Genomic DNA, 23,377 nt, shown 5'->3' on the forward strand with positions numbered 1-23,377 from the left:
TTTTATAGCGTAAAAAATGATAATGTAAAAAACTTATAGTAGAAATATCTAACATTCAAATATTTGCAATGATAAGAACCACCAAGAGCCTTTTCCAATCACGTGGGCCAGGCTTGGCCTAACTTTGTCGCAAGCTAGGTGGGACACTAATTTTACAACCATCATCCATAAACTATAAATTTAAAAGGACAGATATATATAAATATAAATAAAAATATGAAGAAAATGAATGGTAAGACGATAAGGTAATTGATTTTGTATAAATTATATTCATCCGGTTTAAACATGGAAGAGAAAGGTTATCTTTATATACCATCTTTTATAACCTCTATAATTATAAGACCACAAAGAATATTAAAAGTTATTGGATAATGAAAAATATATGACCTGTGCAATAATTATCTGAGAAATTTTTCCTTACCCATAATATATATCTCTTTTATTATTTATAGTTTATGTCATTGATGAGGTAGTTAAAGACATATGCTGTCATAAGTGGTCGGCTGATGAGAAAGATGATAGTCCCCGAGGAAGGTTCCAAAAGAATATTCCCTGACATATGATTGTTATCCTGACAGGTTGTTGGGATTCTTTGGTTATATTATCTGCTGAGTATATTTCGATCGGGCTATAAGGTCGGTCGTCTTTATGTCAGTCAAACACTTCTCACATTAAGTTGCTTGGTTATGTGCTAAATGATATTAGTAATCCGTTCGGAGAATAATATAATGTCTTAGGCATGCTAGAAGTCTATTAGAAAAATAATATGATAATCTATGCGTGCTGAAATCTATTTGGGAAATAATATAAAACTAAGTGTCTTAGGTCGGATCAATTTTTTTTCTGGTTTGGTGTGTAAGTGCCTCAAGCCTGAGTTATGGGGCCACCTAATCTTGTCTATTTTTATTATTGAACGGATACACAAGTACATTGTCATGTAAAAATCCATAGGAATGACCAGTAATATAGGGTCGACCGAGCGTGTGTCTAAAGGCTCGGACCTATAGTCAATCGGTTGTGAGGTGGATCGAACATTTCTTAAACTCAGTCATTTATTGAATGACTAGATATACTAGCTTTTCAATTCAAAAGTAAAATATTAAACCTTCTATGTCCGACTAACTTAAGGGCCGGTTTGCCGTATTACGAACAACTTGTAATCCATTTAGAATGACACTACGAGCCTTAACGTTGGACGAATAATAAAGCTGGTCATACATCCCGTATCATATATGATTTTGTATAATGTTTTTTTTTTCATTTTTATTTTAAACTTACTGGTCATCATTCTCCACATTAAAGAGCTCACTCTGCTCTTTGTGTTACAGCAAACCTTTCATTCTCCTTTTTTTTTTCCTTCTTCGTTGGATTGAATCATACATAGCGAGCGATGGCGAATCCACGATGGAAATTGCAGAGAGACGGACATGATTCCACGATTTGGGCTATCAAAATCTCATTTTGGTTCCTCAGCATCCTCTCTTTCGGCGGCGCCGCCAGAGCCGCCGTCCCTGCCACCGCAGGTGCCCTGTACTCCGCCCTCCCCGGCCTCTGGGCGTCCCTCCGCTACTTGCTCCAGCCACCGTGCCTCTTCATCGCTGTCCATTTCATGATCCTCGTCATCTGGAAGCTCTCCAACCAGAAGCAGCAGCGCGAGCAATGGTCCGCGGAGGAGCCCGGAGGCGATCCTAAAAAGATCAAACCTTTCGACTGTTCCCATTCTTACGAGCTCATCCGGAATCCATCTCCGGTAATCTGTTTCCACGAGATCCCTCTCTCTCCATCGACGGAGGCGATTTCGTCTCCTGACCCCGCGGAATCCACCTCCTCGTCCGACATTTCTTGCCTGACGACGGATTCCGTCGAAAGGTCCACCGCCTCGTCGGCGTTCGCGGTGAAGAAAACCGCGGAGCCAGATTTCGAGAAATGCATTACGGAGGAGGAAGACGAAGAGTTGGCGGCGGCGCTGGCGACGGCAGGAATAGAAAACATCTCGATGGAGATGACTTGGAAGGCGATAATGCAGAAATCATCTCTAGCATCTCCCTCGCCGCCGCCGCCGCCGCCGCCGTCTTCTTCGCTAGGTCAGGACGATTTAACCCAGCGATTCGACGATTTCATCAAGAAAAACTACGAGCAGATCCGACTCAGGCTGTAATTCGACAGTGCGAGCACTAATCTCTGATGCTAAAAATCCGTTTTTTAAGGTAATCACAGACTGCCCGTCTTTCCTCCTTCCGCTGCTGAACCTTCACAATCAATTGCATGCCTACTGTTTTCCTCTCCGCTAGCTTTCATTTGAATTCTAAGCATTCAAATTTCAAATCGATTGCCTCTTTCATAGTTTATCTTTCTGCTTCTGCTTCTGCTTCTGTTTGTTTACTTATGCATTGTGGTGGCATTCCATTTACAGGTGCTTCTTCAAATGCTGGCCCTCCCTTTTGATTTGGTGTTGATGATAAGGCTCGCTTCTGATAGTGCTTTACAGTTCACGTGGATACAGTCTTTGTATATTTATTTGTTCACTGTTTGTCAACAAGAACATCATATCATATATTTATTTATTAAGGTCTAGTTTGTATGGTCTCGTAGTAAATCACAAGACTTATTTAGCATTTAGCATACTTCGGATCCTTTAAAAGATTATTCCAAAAAAAATGGATGGTTCATCGACACAGAATATTAGAGCTTTTGCTCTAACCTTTTGATTATGAATCCACTATCGGTCAATTGAATTCTTCAGTTAAATTCCCTTATTATACATATCATTAGGAAAGAAATAAATAGTAAAAGTGTAATTTGGAATAAATTAATTATCTTTCCAAATTAACTCGTTCAAAATCCAAATTGATTCTTTCCTCCGCCGGGAAGCGAGTTCAGTGGGGAAACGACTTGTGGGAGAGACTGTGTCCTACTTGTCGTTTCTCAAGGGTGCGTTTCCAAAAAGCAACGAGGAGAGTCTATTTACGGGTTGGTGTGCATTCCTCCGCTTCGTTGAACTCGGAGTTGAAAGAGCGGCGAAGGCGGCGGAAAGTTAGGTTACATTTCGAATCTCTTCTTGCTGTTTTCTTCTAGTTTTCAGTAGGATGGCGTCGGAGTTTGCGTGAGAATACCCTTGATAACAGGAAGATCTGAAGCTTAATCCGTTTGATCTCTTGAAGGCGAAGATCCTTCATTTGTTGTCTGGAGCCTTTTTGTTTTTAGAAAAATGATCCAATTTGATGATTTCGAACGCGTGTTTGCTTTTCGCACATTGTGGTCTTGATCTTTCATTAGGTCTGTTGGTTGTTGTATTGTGTCTGGCTGGACAGATGGCGAACATCGACATCGAGGGGCTTTTGAAGGAGTTGCCTAACGATGGGCGCGTACCGAAGACGAAGATAGTGTGCACGCTGGGGCCATCGTCGAGGTCGGTGCCGATGTTGGAGAAGCTGCTGAGAGCGGGCATGAACGTAGCCAGGTTCAACTTCTCCCATGGGACACATGAGTACCACCAGGAGACCCTAGACAACCTCAAGATTGCCATGCAGAACACACAGATCCTCTCTGCCGTCATGCTGGATACCAAGGTCGCTATCTGCTTTGGCAATGTTTTGGTGTTGGTTTGTTGTTTATTTATTGAGTTCGTATGAAGAACAGAACTATAGTATTTTAAGGAATTGTCTCTATTGATGTTGCTTCTACGAAGACTCATCTTTAGCATCAGATCGTTGTTGTTGCATATGCTAGCTGTTTGTTTTTCCACTATAACAACCACAATCAGGTTTTCCAAACTATTTGTGTCTCTCACAGGGATGAGAACTTAAGGTTAAGTTGCCTAGCTTTTGCTAAATTAAAGTTCAAACTTGTATCTGCTTCCTTGAGCCATGGGTGTTTTTTAGTATAACTTCTTTCTCAAGTTCGAACTGCTCATTTTTGATGTGATGTGTGAATGCTTGTTTTGGGATCTTATTTTCCTACTCTGTAGGTTTTGTTTTTGACTTTGCTTCTATAAATCTTATAGAGATTGCATAAATCCTTCATGGAGGAAAATCTTATAGAGAACTTTCATGGTAACTGCGTAAACTACAAATAAAGCTAAGTCCTCTTCCTGTTTTCTTGGGAAAGAAACCTCCAGCCAGTCTGTCAAGCCTGTAGTATTCTAGAATTGCTATGACGAGTTTAGGTTGGTTATTAACCAACTGAAGGGAGAAACATGGCAGAGACTAAAGCAGATGCAAGGAAGCCACGTTGAAGTACCTATTGGTATGGAACACTGGAACACCGGTTGGCATAGTATTGCAGATATGAGTTTCCTCATTTGCTGGCGACACTGGTTTGATGGATTCCATGGAGTGTTTGAGACTTGTTGCCACCGCATGAGGTGAAATAGTCAATCATTCATGTGCAAACATAACCCTTTGAGCGTATACAAATTAGCATCTATTGGCATATAGTACCAATAATTATTAGAGGATAGCAGATTATTCAGTGTTTACTCCACATATGCCACTATGATTGAGATATTATTAGTAGTACATCCTTTCTGAGACGTCATTTATAAATTAGATTTTCATGGGTCATTGATGTTAGGCACTTTTATGAGAGCTTTGCTTGCATCTTTTATCTCACTGTCAGTGACTAAACTATCAGACCACTACTGTTTCTTTTAGCATTGTTTGGAAGATTTTGTTAACTCTATTCTGCAGAATTGTTTTTTTTCCCCATGTTATAATCACCTTTTATGTTATTGTGTAATCATAGGGCCCTGAGATCCGCACAGGTTTCCTTAAGGATGGAAAACCAATCAAACTAAAGGAGGGTCAGGAAATTACCATCACTACTGATTACAGCATCAAGGGCGATGAAAACATGATATCTATGAGTTACAAAAAGCTTCCTGTCGATCTAAAACCCGGAAATATTATCTTGTGCTCTGATGGTACCATAACCTTGACTGTCCTATCATGTGATCCAGAAGCTGGAACTGTGAAATGCTGCTGTCAGAATACTGCAACTTTAGGTGAGAGGAAAAACGTCAATCTTCCAGGTGTGGTTGTTGATCTCCCAACCTTAACAGACAAAGATAAGGAAGACATCATGGGATGGGGTGTGCCAAACAACATTGATATGATTGCTGTGTCATTTGTGCGCAAAGGTTCAGATCTTGTCACCGTTCGGCAATTTCTCGGGCCACATGCAAAGAGCATAAAGCTTATGTCTAAGGTCAGTATTTCTTTAGAGCTACCATATTTAAATTCCATAAGCACAATGATGTGCTCAGGAAACTTGTCCAGATCATCTATTACCAATTTCATGATGGTTGTGCCTTCCTACTATTTGATTTTATGTGAAGACCGGGTGAATGTTTTGGCTGTTGTGTTGGTATATGATGCATTATTTATGAACAGAAACCAATAAACATGTTAATAACTATCTTATTACATCTCTACGAAATGTTACCATAGACAATATAGGAACTCAGCCATATAATAAATTAGGATTCATGTTTGAGGAGTGCATTGGTGTGCCATTATGTTCACATGACCAATTCCCAATTCATAAGTCTTTTATTATTTGTCTACTAAATTTCATCAATGACCATGATTGGTTTGGTGGAAATTTTTGTCTTGTGATTTCCTGTGGTGTCAGTAATTATTTAGCACTAAAGGATTGTTTTCTGAGTTATTGTTGTTTTTTGCTATAGTTAAAATCATAGATGTTGCCTAGTATGACATATGTCTGGATGTGTATATTTATATTGTGTTCATTAGGTTCCTTGTGCTTTGAACTCCTTGAGCAACGGAGGGTCCTTAAAACTGATGCTAATGATACTTTAAGTTCAATGTGAAAACTTTATGGCATAGTTTTTCTTCGTACACAATTGTCATTGACAGACCGTCAGACTTTCTAATTATTTGTTTTCTTGTTTCCCTACAAAGGTTGAGAACCAAGAAGGCGTCATAAACTTTGACGAAATCCTCAGGGAGACAGATTCTTTCATGGTCGCTCGAGGTGATCTTGGAATGGAGATACCTGTCGAGAAGATTTTTCTCGCACAAAAGATGATGATTTACAAATGCAACCTTGTCGGCAAACCTGTAGTAACTGCTACCCAAATGCTCGAGTCAATGATCAAAACCCCTCGCCCAACACGTGCTGAGGCTACCGATGTGGCAAATGCCGTTCTAGACGGCACAGACTGTGTCATGCTGAGCGGAGAAAGCGCAGCTGGCGCCTATCCTGAGCTGGCAGTGAAGATCATGTCTCGGATCTGCATTGAAGCTGAGTCGTCCTTGGACTACACAGCAATCTTTAAAGAGATGATAAGATCTACTCCTCTGCCCATGAGCCCCTTGGAGAGCCTTGCCTCATCTGCAGTTCGGACAGCCAACAAGGCCAAGGCCAAATTAGTCATAGTCTTGACCCGCGGCGGGACTACAGCCAAGTTGGTTGCCAAATATCGACCCAGTGTCCCAATCCTTTCCGTTGTGGTTCCTGTGCTGACCACAGACTCATTGGATTGGACTATCAGCGACGAGTCACCTGCAAGGCAAAGCCTCATCTACAGGGGGCTAATTCCGGTACTGGCCGAGGGTTCTGTCAAGGCTACAGATTCTGAGTCAACAGAGGTGATCCTTGTGGCAGCACTTAAATCAGCAGTAGAGAGGAAGCTCTGTGAACCAGGTGATGCTGTAGTCGTACTCCATCGTATCGGCATTGCTTCCGTCATAAAGATATGCATCGTCAAATGATCGACAAATTGACCGGCCCCTGGTTCTGCATTTTGTTTCCGAAGTCTACCCTGCCGGTTGTAGGCAAGATTTTCATAACATACTGAGATACTCTTCAGAGAGACTCCATTTCGATAAGTTGTTCTTCGTAATAGCGTATCTGAAAACCATGCTTTGACGTGGCTTCATGGCATCTGATGCTGAGTATGCTTAGATTGTTGCTTGTTTGTATGGCTTTTGAATTTAAACTTGACGATACAAGTATTATCCTCTTTAATCAAAAATGAAAAAACAAATACAGAAACAAAGAAAAGAAACTAATCCTACTAGAGGATTGAATTGGTCGCTTCAACTTCATCAAACTGAACGTGATTGAATCTCCATGCGTTTTGTCATATTAATCCTATTTGATTGTGTGAGTTGTTTTTATTTTAAAAAATTAGAGCATAAAATTAATTAAACTATTCTTAAAAATAAACCATTCAATTCAATTCTTGTCACTTATCTTCTCTAGATAAGAAAATTGTAGGTCAACAAAATCTTTAAAAAAATAAATACGCGTTTATTAGAATAGTATGAAAAACAGTTCATGCCAATTCACTATTTGTTCCCAAATAAATATAACTTACAATGAGAATGAGCAGATACAACACAATCAATCCAGGCATCTAGTCACGCAGTACTGCAATAACAATAAGCAATTAGCAAAATCTTGTACAAATGGAGCTCTTATACTGAAATCAATTAACGTGTATCCCTCGGTACTGAAAGTTCATTCTGTTCTAGAGTTCCTCAGTTTTCTACTCAAACCTGGAACTCACAAATTTGATGTGTTGATCAGCATCTCTCCCTGTCAACTATCTTCCTCGAATTTTAGTCTCTTGGGTGAAGCTGAATCCTGTGGTCCCAAAAGAATTACTTAAGTTTTTACAGAATCAGTATGGCAAACAGGTAAGGCTTAGCATTGACTCATAATCAGTTGATCCTGCAACTTATCGATCCAATCTTTAGTGAGACAAATTGCATCAATTGATTCAAAGGTTTGCTTGAAATAAACTGTGAATAAACCATACATAAGAAGACCCTCGAACTGATCTGTTCCATGCCTGTATCTGCATTATAAGGAGTGCCTGACTATTTTAGAGGTTTAGGCATTCTTTACATCAAATTATTGAATGTTTTTTAATTTCTTGCTTAACTTCACTCATATCATGCAGTCAAAATCAGAATTTCTTGAACATAAGAAGCTTATTTAAAGAGAGAAATCAATGAAGATGTTGGTTGTTGAAATCAAGACGAGTTTTGGGAACATTGTGTGATTGTCATGCACCACTTGGACTAAAAGGAAAGTATTCTAAGACTGGTAAGACATATGTCATACTTTATTGATGAGTGTTGAGCTATTAGAAAGCAACACATACACAAACTTATCGTAGGAGAGATGAGAACGATGAGATAAATTTGTAAAGTTAATAGAAAGGAAAAGTACTGTTTTGATATGTTGACGGATTTTCATTCCCGACTCCCATGTTGGTGCAATTTCCAGTAGGTCAAGGTTGACCTAGTTGACCAAGCGTAAACCTTGGTCATGGTTTCAATGTTTGACAATACAGAAATACATGTAGACATGGACAATGCAGGTGCAGTTGTCCATACGGAGAGATACTGATCAAGGTCTGATCAGGTTGAATGAATAAGAGTCAAGTAGGTCAAGGTTGACCGGATACTTGACTGGGAAGCCCTAACTGGGATGTTAGGCAGAATGAAAATCCTAGTGAGTGAAGCTAGGTGAAAGGGAAAGTCCTGGTGAGTGAAGCCAGCGGTTGGAAAATCCTAGTGAGTGAAACCAGGAAAGTCCTGGTGAGTGAAACCATTCGGAAAGTCCCGTGAGTGAAGCCAGCATTGGAAAGTCCCGTGAGTGAAGCCGGGCAGATGGAAACGTGAGTGAAGCCGGTGAAACCCTAGTGAGTGAAGCTAGGTGAAAGTCCCGTGAGTGAAGCGGCAGGAAAATCCGGATGGATCAGGGTGATCGACATCCGGTATTGTGAAGGTCAAGTAGGTCAAGGGAGTGACCGGATACTTGGCACGAAGAGAAAAGTCCAAGTGGGTCAAAGGGATTGACCGGACACTTGGTGGGGAGTCTTAGCAGGTCAAGGGAGTGACCGAATGCTAAGCATGAATGTACCAATAGGTCAAGGTTGACCGGATGTTGGTTTGGAAGGTTTGGGACTTGGTTTGGGCAAAAACCAAGCTCTGGATCGATCAGTGGATCGATCCAGTGATACACTGGGTATCTGGATCGGTTTGGTGACCGATCAGTAACCAAACAGTAGCCTACTGAGTGTTATCTGATCGGTCTGCAGACCGATCAGGAAACAACGATCAGAAGGCAAAAAGTTCGGGAGAAAAGGAAGGGAATACATGCTGATCGGTCCCTGGACCGATCAGAGGAAGCTCTGATCGGTCCCCAGGACCGATCAGAGGTATCCTGGACCGATCAGGCTTCATTGTGAGCCAACGGTCTTCTGTCTTCTGGCTTCTTCTTCGCAGGTGGATGCAGGTATAAGAGGGCTTCTACAATGCGGAAACTCTCTCACTCTTCTTCTGGTCCGAAGCTTCTGCTTCTTCACTGCTGTGCTCTTGAGCTTTGCTGAGCTCCGAAGCTTCGGGTGAGCTTCTTCGACTGAGTTGCTTGTTGGCATTCGTCCGTGAAGTTGGTGCTTCATCCGGGACTTCAGTCGACGAGAAGGCAAGCGAGTATTTGTACATTCATTGTGTATTTTGTTCTTGCTCTTCTTTGTATTTCCATATTGCTGTTGCAAGTTATTGTGGCGAGGTTTCTCCACCCACAAGGAGTACTTATTAGCCGGTTCTCCGGGGACTCATCCACCGACGGATTGATAGGGCTCGTCCACCTTACGGACACGCCGAGGAGTAGAAGTATCACCTCCGAACCTCGTTACATCCATCGAGTTTGAGGTTTGTTTTCTTCCTTTTCGTTTCTACGTTTCATTTCCGCTGCGCTAACCCTAATCGTAGGAAAAAACGCGAAGGATTTGGGGCGGCTATTCACACCCCCCCCCCCTCTAGCCGAGATCATCGGTCCTAACAAGTGGTATCAGAGCGAGGTCGCTCTTCGCCGGATTAACACCCGAGGGAGCACAAGCTAGAGATGGATCAACTCGGAGAAGACATCACCATTCCACCTTTCTATGACCGCGACGACTTCGCGTATTGGAAGGTAAGAATGAGGTATTTTCTTATGACTAACCTTGAAAATTGGAGTTGTGTTCAATTAGGTTTCAAGCCTCCAATGGATAAGGAAGGAAAACCACTCGAAAAGAAGAAGTGGACAAGGGAACAAATCCGCCATTCCACAATCAACGATGAGGTAATGAAAGTTTTTAAATTCCCATTACCTAATGACATTCTATGTAAGATAGGTGGATACAACAATGCCAAGGAGTTGTGGAACAACTTGGCTAAGTTCCATGAGGGGAACTCCACTTCAAGCCATGAAGAGGAGTCAAGTGAGCCAAGTAGCTCACATCATGGAGGAGAGGAATTAGAAGTTGAGGGCTACTCAACATCTAAGGAAGAAGAGGAGGAGAGTTCTTCTTCAAGAATGGAGCAAGAGGAAGAAGCTTCTACCTCCGGAAGAGATGAAGAAGAAAGTCTTCATCCATACTCAACCCTAGGTAACTCAAGCATTTCATTTTCAAATAAATTACACATAATGTGCTTTGAGTGTAGGGAGTATGGACATTACAAGAGTAAGTGTCCAAGGAGGATTAGGAAGACTCCACCGGCACCAAAAGTCAAGGAAGCCGGAGTCCCGATATGCAAGAGCAAGGAGCACGTGGTGTGCTTCCAATGCAAGCGAAGGGGACACTATAGGAGTCAATGTCCGAGGGGGAGGCAATCTCACAAGGACAAGAGATCGAGCACATGTATAGGGGGAGCTAGGGCAAACCCAAAGGTAATCTCTAAGGCACATTCTTGCAATTCTAGTAGGATGCATGCTAGTAGCCTTATTGCTATTGTCAAGAATGATAAGCATGTTAATTATAGGAATCAATATACATGCTTAGGTGCCAAACATGTGAGCCTAGATAAGGATAACACTAGGAAAGTCAACCCTAGAATTAACCCATCTAAGGCTAAGGAAAACCTAGGTAGGAATCCCAAATCAACTAGACACATGCCTAGGAATGCCTCAAAGAAAAATGACAAATCAAGTCTTGAGGTATTAAAGAAGGAAAATCAAGTCTTGAGGTCAAGACTTGACATGTTAGAAAAGACCCTTAAAAATTTGGAAAAATCAAATATAGGGTCTAAGGGGCAAAAACCAAAGCCCAAGGACAAGAAAGGTTTGGGTCACAAACCTAAGTCCCAAGTGGTCAAGCCCACTTATCACAATGTTCCATTCGATTATGGAACAAGACTTAGGGCTAGAAAGACCATCACCAAGGTCACAAGGGGGGTCACCCCTAGAGTTGATCTTGATGAGTCCCAAATGACCAAGGCTTCAAAGCCTAGGAGGGTCATTAGAAGGGTTGCTAGAGAAGTCATCCCTAGTGAATACTTAGTGAACCCAAGGAGCTCCAATAGGTATTGGGTTCCTAGGAGCGTGATTTCATCACGCTAGATTAGTTAGGGTGTGCCAACCTTACTTGAATAGGTAGTTAACCTAATCATGGCAAAAGGTGGCACTTTAGGATTTTTCAAGGTATAATCAAGCCTTGAAAATGAAATTAAGAATTATTCCTAAGGTGATTAGAATGTGCCAATCAAATTTGAGGAGTTTTCTAGAGTCAATCTAATTGGCACATAGTGATCTAAAAATCTTTGGTATAAGATGCTAGGTCTATTACACTTAGGAATATAGAACCTATGGCAAAATGATCAAAATTATCAAAAATGGCAACTAAGGCTAGAATTAGGTATTTTCTATACCTCTATGTGCTATTTGCCATATATTATTTGCCATATGCCATGTCATGACATCATATTTATTTTATGATCATTTAAAATGTCATGATAATGCTTAGGTTAGTTAAATGTTATGCTTTATTTAAGTTTCATACTTTATGCCATGACATCATGACATTGGCACATGTTTCCATTTATGATACAATTATATGTCATGTCATCATCTTGTGCATTAATGATCAATGAGATTGATTTAAGAACTAAAACACAATTTGATATGGAGATCAAATTGTTATTTAGAAAAATGCATGAGAACTTAGATTAAGCTAACCTAAACCCATATCTCACATCAAAATTGACTTGGATGTGTTTGATACACCTTAGATGTGTGTGAGATATTAGGATTGTGAGTTAGGATCAAGGTGCATAGTTCTTGTACCTAGATGAGCCTAATTCTAATTGGGGATCATAGGGAAAGCTTGTGTACAAGTCATGTACATTTAGCCCTAAGATTGTGGTCCCAAATTAAAGAGTTTAAAATCATTTTAAAATTGATTTGAAAAACCTTGATAAAGCTTTTCTAGTGATAGCTCTCATCATTGAGCAAAGTGATACAAAGATGAGTTAACTTTGAGCTATTTCAAAGACTTTTGAACTTTGTATCAAGATTGAAAAATGGAAGCTATTTTCATAGAAAACTATTTTTCCATGATAGTACATGTTATGAGGAATGTATCCTCAAAATTTTACAATTTTTGAAATTTTCTGTGATTTTCTAGAGGTTTCTGAATTTCGGGAGAAGAAAAATTCAGAAATCAGAAATCAGAGGTCGTGGACAGATCAGGAGGTTCCCTGATCGGTCCAGGTCTGTGTGGATCGGTCACTGTGACCGATCCAGGGAAGACCTGATCGGTCTGGTGACCGATCAGGGCGTGCCAGTTTCGACTGGGCTGTCTGAAATTTCTGAAATTTCAGCAATGAAGTTGGTGTTTTGGATTTCTAAAGGGTTGAAACTCTCCAAGACATTGTTGGTGCAATGGTCAAGGGGGAGTTTTACCTATTAGTCAAGGAGGAGTTGACTTTTAGGGGGAGTTTTTACTCCTAAAAGACTTAAGTGATATGGGATTATCACTAAGTTAATTGTTGACCTTAGTATCAAGGGGGAAATTAAGAGTTTCAATGAAAGGTATGAGACTTTCATTAGGAAGAAACTCTTGACCTTGATTCACTCTTTTTGATGTGTGTCAAAAAGGGGGAGAATGGAGAATGTCTAGAGAATGTTCAAGGAAGAACATTGGAATTAGTGGGAGAGTTTGTTGATCACAACGAGTGAAATTGTGAACAACGATAACTTACTCTTCAGGGGGAGAGTTTGTTGATGTGTGCCAATAGGGGGAGAATGAAGGGTTTAAGTTAGGCCTTCATTATCTAAGAAGGAGGTTGCCTTCTTAGAAGGAGAATGTAAGGTTGTAACTTATGTTTCATTACCTAGTGGCATGAGGAAAGTTGAGGCTATTGGATTAGCCTAACTTAAAGGTATTGTCAAACATCAAAAAGGGGGAGATTGTTAGTGCAATTTCCAGTAGGTCAAGGTTGACCTAGTTGACCAAGCGTAAACCTTGGTCATGGTTTCGACTTTCGATGTTTGACAATACAGAAATACATGTAGACATGGACAATGCAGGTGCAGTTGTCCATACGGAGAGATACTGATCAAGGTCTGATCAGGTTGAATGAAGAAGAGTCAAGTAGGTCAAGGTTGACCGGATACTTGACTGGGAAGTCCTAACTGGGATGTTAGGCAGAATGAAAATCCTAGTGAGTGAAGCTAGGTGAAAGGGAAAGTCCTGGTGAGTGAAGCCAGGCAGTTGGAAAAGTCCTGGTGAGTGAAGCCAGGAAGTTCGGAAAGTCCTGGTGAGTGAAACCAGGCAGTTCGGAAAGTCCGGGTGCAGTGGGAAAGTCTGGTGAGTGAAGCCATGGAAAGTCCCGTGAGTGAAGCCGGGCAGTTGGAAACCTGGTGAGTGAAGCCGGTGAAAACCCTAGTGAGTGAAGCTAGGTGAAAGTCCCGTGAGTGAAGCCGGCAGGAAAATCCAGATGGATCAAGGGTGATCAGACATCTGGTATTGTGAAGGTCAAGTAGGTCAAGGGAGTGACCGGATACTTGGCACGAAGAGAAAAGTCCAAGTGGGTCAAAGGGATTGACCGGACACTTGGTGGGGAGTCTTAGCAGGTCAAGGGAGTGACCGGATGCTAAGCATGATGTACCAATAGGTCAAGGTTGACCGGATGTTGGTTTGGAAGGTTTGAGACTTGGTTTGGGCAAAAACCAAGCTCTGGATCGATCAGTGGATCGATCCAGTGATACACTGGGTATCTGGATCGGTCTGGTGACCGATCAGTAACCAAACAGTAGCCTACTGAGTGTTATCTGATCGGTCTGCAGACCGATCAGGAAACAACGATCAGAAGGCAAAAAGTTCGGGAGAAAAGGAAAAGAATGCATGCTGATCGGTCCCTGGACCGATCAGAGGTATCCTGGACCGATCAGGCTTCCAGAACTATCCGTTGTGAGCCAACGGTCTTCTGTCTTCTGGCTTCTTCTTCGCAGGTGGATGCAGGTATAAGAGGGCTTCTACAGTGCGGAAACTCTCTCACTCTTCTTCTGGTCCGAAGCTTCTGCTTCTTCACTGCTGTGCTCTTGAGCTTTGCTGAGCTCCGAAGCTTCGGGTGAGCTTCTTCGACTGAGTTGCTTGTTGGCATTCGTCCGTGAAGTTGGTGCTTCATCCGGGACTTCAGTCGACGAGAAGGCAAGCGAGTATTTGTACATTCATTGTGTATTTTGTTCTTGCTCTTCTTTGTATTTCCATATTGCTGTTGCAAGTTATTGTGGCGAGATTTCTCCACCCACAAGGAGTACTTATTAGCCAGTTCTCCGGGGACTCATCCACCGACGGATTGATAGGGCTCGTCCACCTTACGGACACGTCGAGGAGTAGGAGTATCACCTCCGAACCTCGTTACATCCATCGAGTTTGAGGTTTGTTTTCTTCCTTTTCGTTTCTACGTTTCATTTCCGCTGCGCTAACCCTAATCGTAGGAAGAAACGCGAAGGATTTGGGGCGGCTATTCACACCCCCCCCTCTCTAGCCGAGATCATCGGTCCTAACATCCCATGCCTGAGTGTGTGGGGGCGCCCGGAGTGTGAGTCAGTGGTAGACGGAGTTGTGTACGGGGAGCCGAGCAACATATCAGAACTTAGGAAAAGTATAGCCAAATCATATAGCAATTAGGTGTAATTCTAATAGATGGTAAAATGGAAAAAAAACAAAAACAAAAATAAAACAAACAAGCTAAAATGGTATGGACATTTTCAATGGGGACAGAGATTTTATAATTAAAATAATGAAGTTTATTAGAGTGGATAGGGTAAAAATAGAGTAAGACCAAATAATATATTAGTAAATATATTAATTAAAGTGGATATTAGTTATATAGTCTAGCATAAAGAGATAAGTTCATATAGCCAACCTCAAACTGTTGGGACTTTTTGAGGTTAAGCATATTTTACATCGTAATAAGAATTAGAGATAGAGATTAGAGATTTGAGATCCTAATGTTTTGAGGAAAACAATAGATGTCAAGCTTTAAATATTTGATAAAATGCAACAAAATAAGCGAAATTAAACAATAAGCAATCCTATCCTATGATAACAACGGCCTATATTCTTTCAGATTGATCTTATGCAGTGTGCTTTGATCTTTATTTCTCCAATCACCTTTAAGAAAAATCAGCAGGCTCCAAATCAATCATGAAGGTATGAACTAGATCTCTACAATTTAGATATTAAAAGCTTAATGCCTAGTCAGTGAGGCTTAAGCAAAGCACCTTTCCTGATGTACCATATCATACATTTGCATAAACTTTATGAAGGATAACTAATAGCTTATGATGTCAGACGAATGATATTTTCGTTTTGAGTATTATATTTCTGAAGGTTTGAACTACAGCAAATGTTAGTCATCTACCACAATTTAGCATCTAGAGCAACATCTACAATATGTTACTCCAATCTCAAATTGTGTAACTGTCAAACAACACATAAAAATGACAAAATACAAGCAAATTAAATCTGACAACAAGGAAATAGGAAAACATAGTATGCAAGTACAGCAACTCCCAGGCCAGGGTACTTACAGTAGAAGGCCCTTCAAACCCAAGCATGCCGTAGACATTATTTCTTCTTGGCTTGAATGCATATCTACTTAGTACACCATGCTCATGAAAGAGGAAGCAATCCTTACATGTTCGAAACACATAACCACTTTGAGGATCAGTGTAATACTGCAACAGAGAGATCATTCCTCTTCAGCAACATATAAAATGAAAAATACACTAGGTATTCATTAACAGTGTAATGGACTTACTAAAGACACCTTAAGACTGCTACCATTATGCAAACTCAGTTAGCATAAAGAAGGTACAAATTGATAACAAAATTTATATCTCATTGTCCAAGTAACAAATTGATAGAACCACTGCCAAAATAAAATATCAGCCATAAGTTTGAGTAAAAATATGATTAGTTAATATTGCTTCCAACCTAACAGCATGTTCTTTTGAAGATCAATCACTTACAGTTTCTAGCATCAATTGTTCCTTTTGATAATTGTACTTACTGCTACAGCTTGCGTGATCAATTATAATGACATGTTCATATTGACGAATGCCAAACACAATCACGAGCAGCAAAAATAGCATATAATGCCTGAGAAATACTACTTTCCTCACAAGTGCTATTTGTGTTCACACATACTTGATTTCCTTTATAACTTGATTCAAAATCACCAATTCTAACTCGAGGCTGCCAAAACTAATTTGATAGCTACCAGGAAGCTAAAATCCAAACCCAAGCCTTAAAATTCAATAAAGATCTCAAACGTGACTTGTGTGCTACTTTGCATGCATAAATTATGGTCAGCAATTTAAACATAGAGACTCAACATTTCTGCATTTTATCCATCCATGAAGAGATATATACCTTGTTATTTCAGAAGTTCATCTATTATATTAAGTGTACAGTGTTTAAGTTTAGATGTTTATATTACTTTGGTTCATAAAGAGTAATTGGATACAATTGCCAAGAGTTCATAATTCCAGCAAGTTATGTCATTGAAAAGCAATAAATATTCAGACAAACATAACAATTATGCACTGCTCACTTCCAAATCTTGGACACTGGAAACACCATAACATTAACAGCCTTCTTCATTCAGTTGAAAATTGATGAACTAGTTCAGTCAGGACAGTTCTGATCCAGTCTCAAAATTTCCAAAAAATTGGAGAAAAATCCATCCAGCCCAGTAAATGAGGATTCCATTTGGCAACCATGGGTAAATCAGATCAGGTCAGATGGTGTAAATTGACAATTTGCAGTAATCACATAGCTGCTCCACAATGAAAACTGTAATGGACACCTTAATCATAATACCCAAAGTCTTAATCCCTTCACTATTCACAAGTGTCTCTCTATAGATAAGCAACATGTTTTACATTTTGATTATTTATTCTTACATTTAGATAACAGCAAGTAAAGCCTAGGGCTAATTCTAGTAACACATCTAAAAGATAATCTTCTAAGATGTCTACGTTCTTGATTTTTTTTTTTTTTTGCAATAATCATAGATCCATGATTTACAGCATCCCTTGCTGTGCTGTATCAAATTTATATAAGTTTCTTACTTTAAATTCAGTTTCCTTAAATTGTTTTGTCGCAAATGATTGATCGTGCAATCAGATATGCATTTATCCTATGCAAATCCAAAACTATCAAACAGGCAATACCAAATGTCTTCATTCATAATTCTCGAGTCTAAGATGTAGAAAAACCAAAAAGTCATGATTACAACTATTTGATGCCGGCAACATGGATTTTATCCCTCCACTGAACATTGTGTAAGTATATGTTGCTAGCAATAACTCATTATTTGTAGGATGTTACATGCATTTTATCCATCATTGTACTTTGTAAGGCCATATTGCTTGTAATGTCTTCATCATTTAAGTAACTTATGTTCCTAGGGATTTCTTTGGGTAACCCTCTATTCATAGGGATGGTATCAGATACCCAATAATCCAGTATCTATAGGCATCTGACCTATTTAAGTAGGATTCAGATACTTGATTATACTTGATAATTGAGTTCACGTTCGCTTAAAATAGCATGTATTGCAATTATCTGCATTTATCACCCATCTAAGTTGGGCACGAAAATGTGAAAAATCAAAGGGTCAACGAGATACCAGACTATCTCTTTAAGCCATAAGCATCTACAACATGCCTGGGAAATCTCAAAATAGATTATAGAATCAAACAAACATCACATACCAAAAATATATCTCGTAGTTGAAAATTGAAAGACAAAAAAAAAGGAAAAAAAAAAACAAAGTTGATTCCTTCTGTACATACTGGGTCCTGCCTAAATTTCTTTTTGCTTTCTGGGTTCCTTCTGAATTTGACTTCCTTAATCCATCCATCAGGTAACTGGGTAGGAGAATATTCAACTCGTGATAGGATCTATTTGAAATAAAGACCCATCAGATTTTTTTGAGTCATCAATGTATATAGTTGTTAGATAAAATATGAGACAGAGAGCAGAATAAGAGATACAAGAGCTTCAAGAAAATGCATACAAGGTCATTGGATTCTGTCTTGTAGTTTTCTGTCTTAAGGTACCCGTTGTAAGTGGAGATCAAGTTGTCACATATATTCTCCACCTCAAGAAACTGAAGTACTTCTTCCTTGGAATAGAAAATAGATCCAGTAGAACGATGTATATAGCGCTGTAATCATCAAAGAATATAATTCTTGTTAATACCCTTCTAGCAACCAATGAGGGTTCACAAAAAGTTTATATAGAAACAGATCTTCAGAAAACTATTGCTGCATATATCCTTTCATTTGCAATTTTATTCTCTCAACAGGAACCTTCAAAGCATGCACTTGTGGGTATGTGAGATTGCAATTAGTAAATACCCTATGAAAAACAATAGAGTTTCCAGACAGCTGAGCAGGAGTTATTTTGTGATAATTTTAATGAATTCACAGGTTATATTCACACTCTCTGCTTAACTTGGCCCTAAGTTCTGCTAGTGTCCATCTACTTATTCAATCAATACAATAAACATGGAGTTAGAAAATCTGAAATAGCTTTAGAGGGAGGGAGGACTATGGCTAAAAACACAGAATATAATACCTTGTATTTCTCTTCATCTTTTCCACCAACTTTTCGAACTCTAAGCTCTACTACCCATCCTCGAGGCCACACAGGTGAATGTTTTACTTCATTCTCATTCTAATGATGGACCACATGAGAAAAACATATAAACAAAACTAAATAAGGAAATAAAGTAACATAAAATTAAAAAAAATAATAATAAACCTACTTTGTGGTTTGTCATTTTTAAACATTTTTTAATTTTAGATGAATCCGTCTCAGGTTTAACATTGACGAGCTTCTCAGATCTTGCATTCATAAGATAGCGGATAGCTTCTTCCCTTGAGCAGAACGTGAATTCAGATATAGGACATGTGTAATACTGCAATATCAATGGATAATGTAAGTAAAGGGGATCTCTACCATTGTTTTATGATATTTTAGGATGAATAATAATACTTAAAAATCCAGATTTTTTTACCGGTACCAACTGCCATGAACTTGTATTCTAGCAAAAGCTCCTACTATTATAGATTTTAAAATAAACCAAAAAGGCGCAATATAAACAATACAGACAAAATCAAAGAAGAGTATTCAAATCTTCACCAACACTACTATAAATCGATGCAATGCAAGGATTCGATTGAATTACCACTTATCTCAAAAGTTGAAGTTATTATCAAAGAGCCCAATTTACAAAAATTTTTCCCGACCAAGTAAACTTGCGAGAAGTTAAGCAGCAGAAACTGAAACCACAGTGGATACAATGTGTTACTGAAAGTGAAATCCTCGTGCAGCAGTTACTCGAGTAAAAATCGCGAAAAATCTTAGGTGATCGATGTGCTGCCAATGGGCTCCCTAGCTTCAAAATGTGCGAAAAATCGCGACTTCTATTAGGGCATTGCTCGTCAAAACAAAAAAAGGCATAAACAAAATCCACAAGGCAGAAGGTTGGTCTGCTTTGTCAAAATAAGGGAAGTCGATGGTCTCCTGTCATAGTTCTTTCATTGATCAGACGCAGAACCGATCGACCCAGGATAAAGGGAAGGATCAGTTAAGAAGGCGAAGAAGACTCAGGTCGATTACCCGATAGACGCGCCCCATTTTCCCCTTCCTGACCTCCATGATCCATCCATCCGGCAGCCAGTCCGGCGGTTCCACCGCCTCCGACATCCTGCAGAGGTATCCCCTTCTTCTAACCGGCCCGGTTCCGGCGGCCCAGGGAACCTCGCTAGCTCTCTGACTCTCGCTCGAGGATCGCCCGCTCTGACATCGGAGTAACTGAGATCTGAGCTCCTGGGGCTTAGATTCGCTCAAGGGAAATTTAACATCATCTGTAGCTACTTGCCATTTTTTTTTTAATTTATGAAAATATTTATTTATTTAAGTTAGATTATGTTCAAAACACAAACTTTATTATTTTAATTTACAAAAAAAATAGAGACTGAATTTTTTAAAATTAAATTAATTAAAATTTTATAATATTTAATCGTGCAATTGGATGGGTTACTTAATTGAGTGGTGGCTGCCACGGAACTCGCATTCGAGGCCACGCCACGCCACTATTTTTGTATGGACTTGCATTCTTCCTGTGAACCATTTGATTTAATGTATCGTTGCAAGTCACTAACTCATTTAATAATAATTAGGAGTTTAGCTGGTTGGGTGTTTATGTTGCAATAATCACGAAGAGCATCTTCAATGTACGATTTTTAAAACATTGGTAAAATTAAAAAGGTTCAACAAAACAAAAAATTTTAAAACAAGAATAAATTGCATAAAAAAGTTATATGGACATTTTTAAAACAAGAATAATATTTTTTTTTCAATTTTAATATGGCATATTAAAAACTACATAGAAAATTTAAAGACAGATTTAATATGTATATTATTTCCAACTCTCGGAGCATGCCCAATGTAGCTCATGAGAGGTTTATAAAAATTTTTTAAAAAATTAAACGTTTGAAGTTTGTAAGAAGAACTTTTTTTAGAATGGCCGGTAAATGTCACGATCCACCGCACAATTTATTTTAAAAACAAACAAACAAACAAACAGGCAAACTTCAAAATTAATTAATAATTAAGGCTAACACGAGACTCCCTTCCATTCAGCCTCGCTTTACATAAAAATAAAAATATTTTTCTTATTTCTTACGCTGATAAATACTATTATAGATAAAGGACAAAAATAGCCGCCCTTTTTTCTCTATTTTTTTTTTCAGTGACGTAATGTGTAGCGTTTTCTTAACTTTTAAGTGCGTTCCGGTGCGCTTAATTAGGCGCCGGCCCTTGGAGCCTTGGCGGGAGATACGAAGAACTCGGCCACTACCCGCCGTTGGATCTTCCCTGTCGCCGTCTTCGGCAGAGAATCCGTGATGAACACCTTCTTCGGCACCTTGAACGCCGCCAGGTTCTTCCGGCAATGTCTTACCACCTCGTCCTCGTCGATTTCCGCCCCTTCCCTCGAAATCACCGCGCAGTTTATCTGCAATTAAGCACGCAAGAGGTCATCATCGCGCACGGTCCGTTGGCCAAGCAACGGTTCAGATGAGAAGTATTTCCGGGGCTTACCTCCTCGCCGTACTTGTCGTCCGGCACGCCGAACGCCACCGCGTCCGCGATGTCCGGGTGGTCGAGCAGTACCGAGTCGACCTCGATTGGGGATATTTTCTCGCCTGCGATGGAGAAAAGGGGATCAGATTGGATCTAGATTAGATCGGGTAATGAATTGGCGGAGATCGGATTGGACGGGTTGAAAATTACCTCCGCGGTTGATGAGCTCCTTGATGCGGCCGACGAGGTGGAGGTAGCCCTCCTCATCGAGGAAGCCGACGTCGCCGGTGTGGAACCAACCGAAAGCGAAGGCCGCCTTGTTGGCCTCGGGGTTGTTCTTGTAGCCCTTGGTGACGTTGAGCCCCCGGATGCAAACCTCGCCGGGCACGTTAGGCGGGCGGCAAGCGCCCTCCTCGTCCAGGATCGCCATCTCCAGCCCCGTCGGTCGCCCCACAGCGCCGGGCTTCCTGGGTGCGTCCTCCGGCAACGGGTTGGAGGCCATCTGGTGAGAGGCTTCTGTCATCGCGTAGGCTTCTAGCACCGGTGCGCCGAAGGCTGTCTCCAAGTGCTCAAGGATGGCCGGGGCAAGCGATGCGCTGCAACTCCGGATGAAGCGGAGCTGGGGGTAAGCCGGCTCCGGCCGGGAGGCGTGGCGGTCGAGAAGGATCTGGTGGATGGTTGGGACTGCGGTGTACCAGGTGGCTCCGGAGGCCCGCATATCAGCCCAGAAGGTGGAGGCCGAGAAGCGGCCAGCGGCGGGAAGGGTCACGGAAGCACCGGCGGAGAGGGACGAGAGCAGGGCGGCTACCAGGCCGTGGACGTGGAACAGGGGAAGGACGATCACGGTGGAATCGGTCTCTGTGAGCCGGTAGACAGACCGGATGTTCTTGACCGAAGCAGCCAGGTTGAGCTGGGTTAGCGGCACACCCTTAGGTCGGCTCGTGGTGCCCGAAGTATGAAGGAACAAAGCAACGTCGGAGGGGTCGTTGACGCATCCTGCGAGAGCAGAAGCAGCAAAATCGCCCTCCGTCGGTCCGACGGGAAGAGATATCTGCAGCGGACCAGAAGGGTCAGGGAGCGAGGCCCGAGCACGAGGAATCCCGATCTCCGCCGCCGCAGCCTCCGCCGCCGCGTTGCCTGCGTCGTTGGTCAACAGGAGTTTCGACTCCGAATCAGAGATGTAAAACACAAACTCCTCGCGGGTGTACGCAGGATTGAGAGGAGCCGCCACGCAACGAGCGCGGATCACAGCCAAAAAGGAGATCAAAAGCTGCGAGACAAGCAGACAACCACCCGCGCGTTAGCAGCAAAATTAGGGTATAAATAGATCAATCGACGCATCGAAAAGGGAGAGAAGAGAGAAAGAAAAAAAAAAGGACAAACCTCGACAGTGTTAGGGAAAGCAAGGGCGACGACATCGCCAGGGCGTAGGCCGGCGGCGACGAGTCGAGCGGCGGCGCCATCCACGATCTGTTGAAGGCGGGCGTGGGAGAGCTCGAGGCGGCCGGGGACGGATATGGCGCGGCGGGAGGGGAAATCGGAGGCGGCCCTCTTCACGGCTCCGGTGAGAGTAAGGCTCCCCATCGTCGACATCACCTCTCAAATCAAGCGATCAAGGAACACAAACCGTCCAACACAAATACACACCACAACTCTTGACACAAATCGAAACTGGAATCAGACGATAGATGTGAGGTGAGTTGCACGGAGGCGCAGCATAAATAGGCAGGATCGCAGGGGAACGCGCCTGCTGACGTACTATCGCACGCGTCTCGATTAAAACGAGACGGATGTCGCGAGCCCGTGTTTGTTCCTGGAATCCGCTACGCAACAGACACGTGGACGTAAGGAGGCATTCCGTCCGGCAACGCGGTCGAGATCCGACCGTCGACATGAATGCTGGCTTTGAGGGGAAGCTTCTGGACCGTGGGACCGTCCAATTATCATAACCTCCACCGGATGCGC

At 41.4% G+C, this 23,377-nt stretch overlaps 4 protein-coding genes across 5 annotated transcripts; 2 read left to right on the top strand and 2 right to left on the bottom strand.

Moving 5' to 3' along the window:
• The first annotated feature begins 1,248 nt into the window (after nt 1-1,248).
• LOC121969578 lies at nt 1,249-2,574 on the top strand. Its single transcript, XM_042519745.1, has 2 exons — nt 1,249-2,207; nt 2,414-2,574. The coding sequence occupies exon 1, from the start codon at nt 1,391-1,393 to the stop codon at nt 2,156-2,158; it is 768 nt and encodes a 255-aa protein (XP_042375679.1). The 5' UTR covers nt 1,249-1,390; the 3' UTR covers nt 2,159-2,207; nt 2,414-2,574.
• Nucleotides 2,575-2,877: 303 nt separating this feature from the next.
• LOC121969577 (pyruvate kinase, cytosolic isozyme) lies at nt 2,878-6,990 on the top strand. Its single transcript, XM_042519743.1, has 4 exons — nt 2,878-3,038; nt 3,312-3,569; nt 4,744-5,205; nt 5,922-6,990. The coding sequence occupies exons 2-4, from the start codon at nt 3,312-3,314 to the stop codon at nt 6,732-6,734; spliced, it is 1,533 nt and encodes a 510-aa protein (XP_042375677.1). The 5' UTR covers nt 2,878-3,038; the 3' UTR covers nt 6,735-6,990.
• A 264-nt stretch (nt 6,991-7,254) lies between these two features.
• LOC121969580 lies at nt 7,255-20,157 on the bottom strand. Of its 2 annotated transcripts, XM_042519747.1 has the most exons (7): nt 19,946-20,157; nt 19,089-19,241; nt 18,899-18,997; nt 18,336-18,485; nt 18,112-18,219; nt 15,841-15,987; nt 7,255-7,611 (listed from the first exon to the last, which is right to left on the bottom strand). In XM_042519747.1, the coding sequence occupies exons 1-7, from the start codon at nt 20,030-20,032 to the stop codon at nt 7,567-7,569; spliced, it is 789 nt and encodes a 262-aa protein (XP_042375681.1). In that variant the 5' UTR covers nt 20,033-20,157; the 3' UTR covers nt 7,255-7,566. The 2 variants fall into 2 exon arrangements, with proteins under 2 accessions (XP_042375681.1, XP_042375682.1); XM_042519748.1 differs by lacking the exon at nt 19,089-19,241.
• A 753-nt stretch (nt 20,158-20,910) lies between these two features.
• On the bottom strand, nt 20,911-23,102 carry LOC121969579 (probable CoA ligase CCL9). The gene is made up of 4 exons (XM_042519746.1): nt 22,796-23,102; nt 21,623-22,682; nt 21,431-21,534; nt 20,911-21,344 (listed from the first exon to the last, which is right to left on the bottom strand). Exons 1-4 carry the CDS (start codon nt 23,003-23,005, stop codon nt 21,135-21,137), a joined length of 1,584 nt encoding a protein of 527 aa, XP_042375680.1. The 5' UTR covers nt 23,006-23,102; the 3' UTR covers nt 20,911-21,134.
• Between the last annotated feature and the right edge of the window lie 275 nt (nt 23,103-23,377).

Source organism: Zingiber officinale, chromosome 4A, assembly GCF_018446385.1.
Source record: "Zingiber officinale cultivar Zhangliang chromosome 4A, Zo_v1.1, whole genome shotgun sequence".
Classification (NCBI taxonomy): Eukaryota; Viridiplantae; Streptophyta; class Magnoliopsida; order Zingiberales; family Zingiberaceae; genus Zingiber; species Zingiber officinale.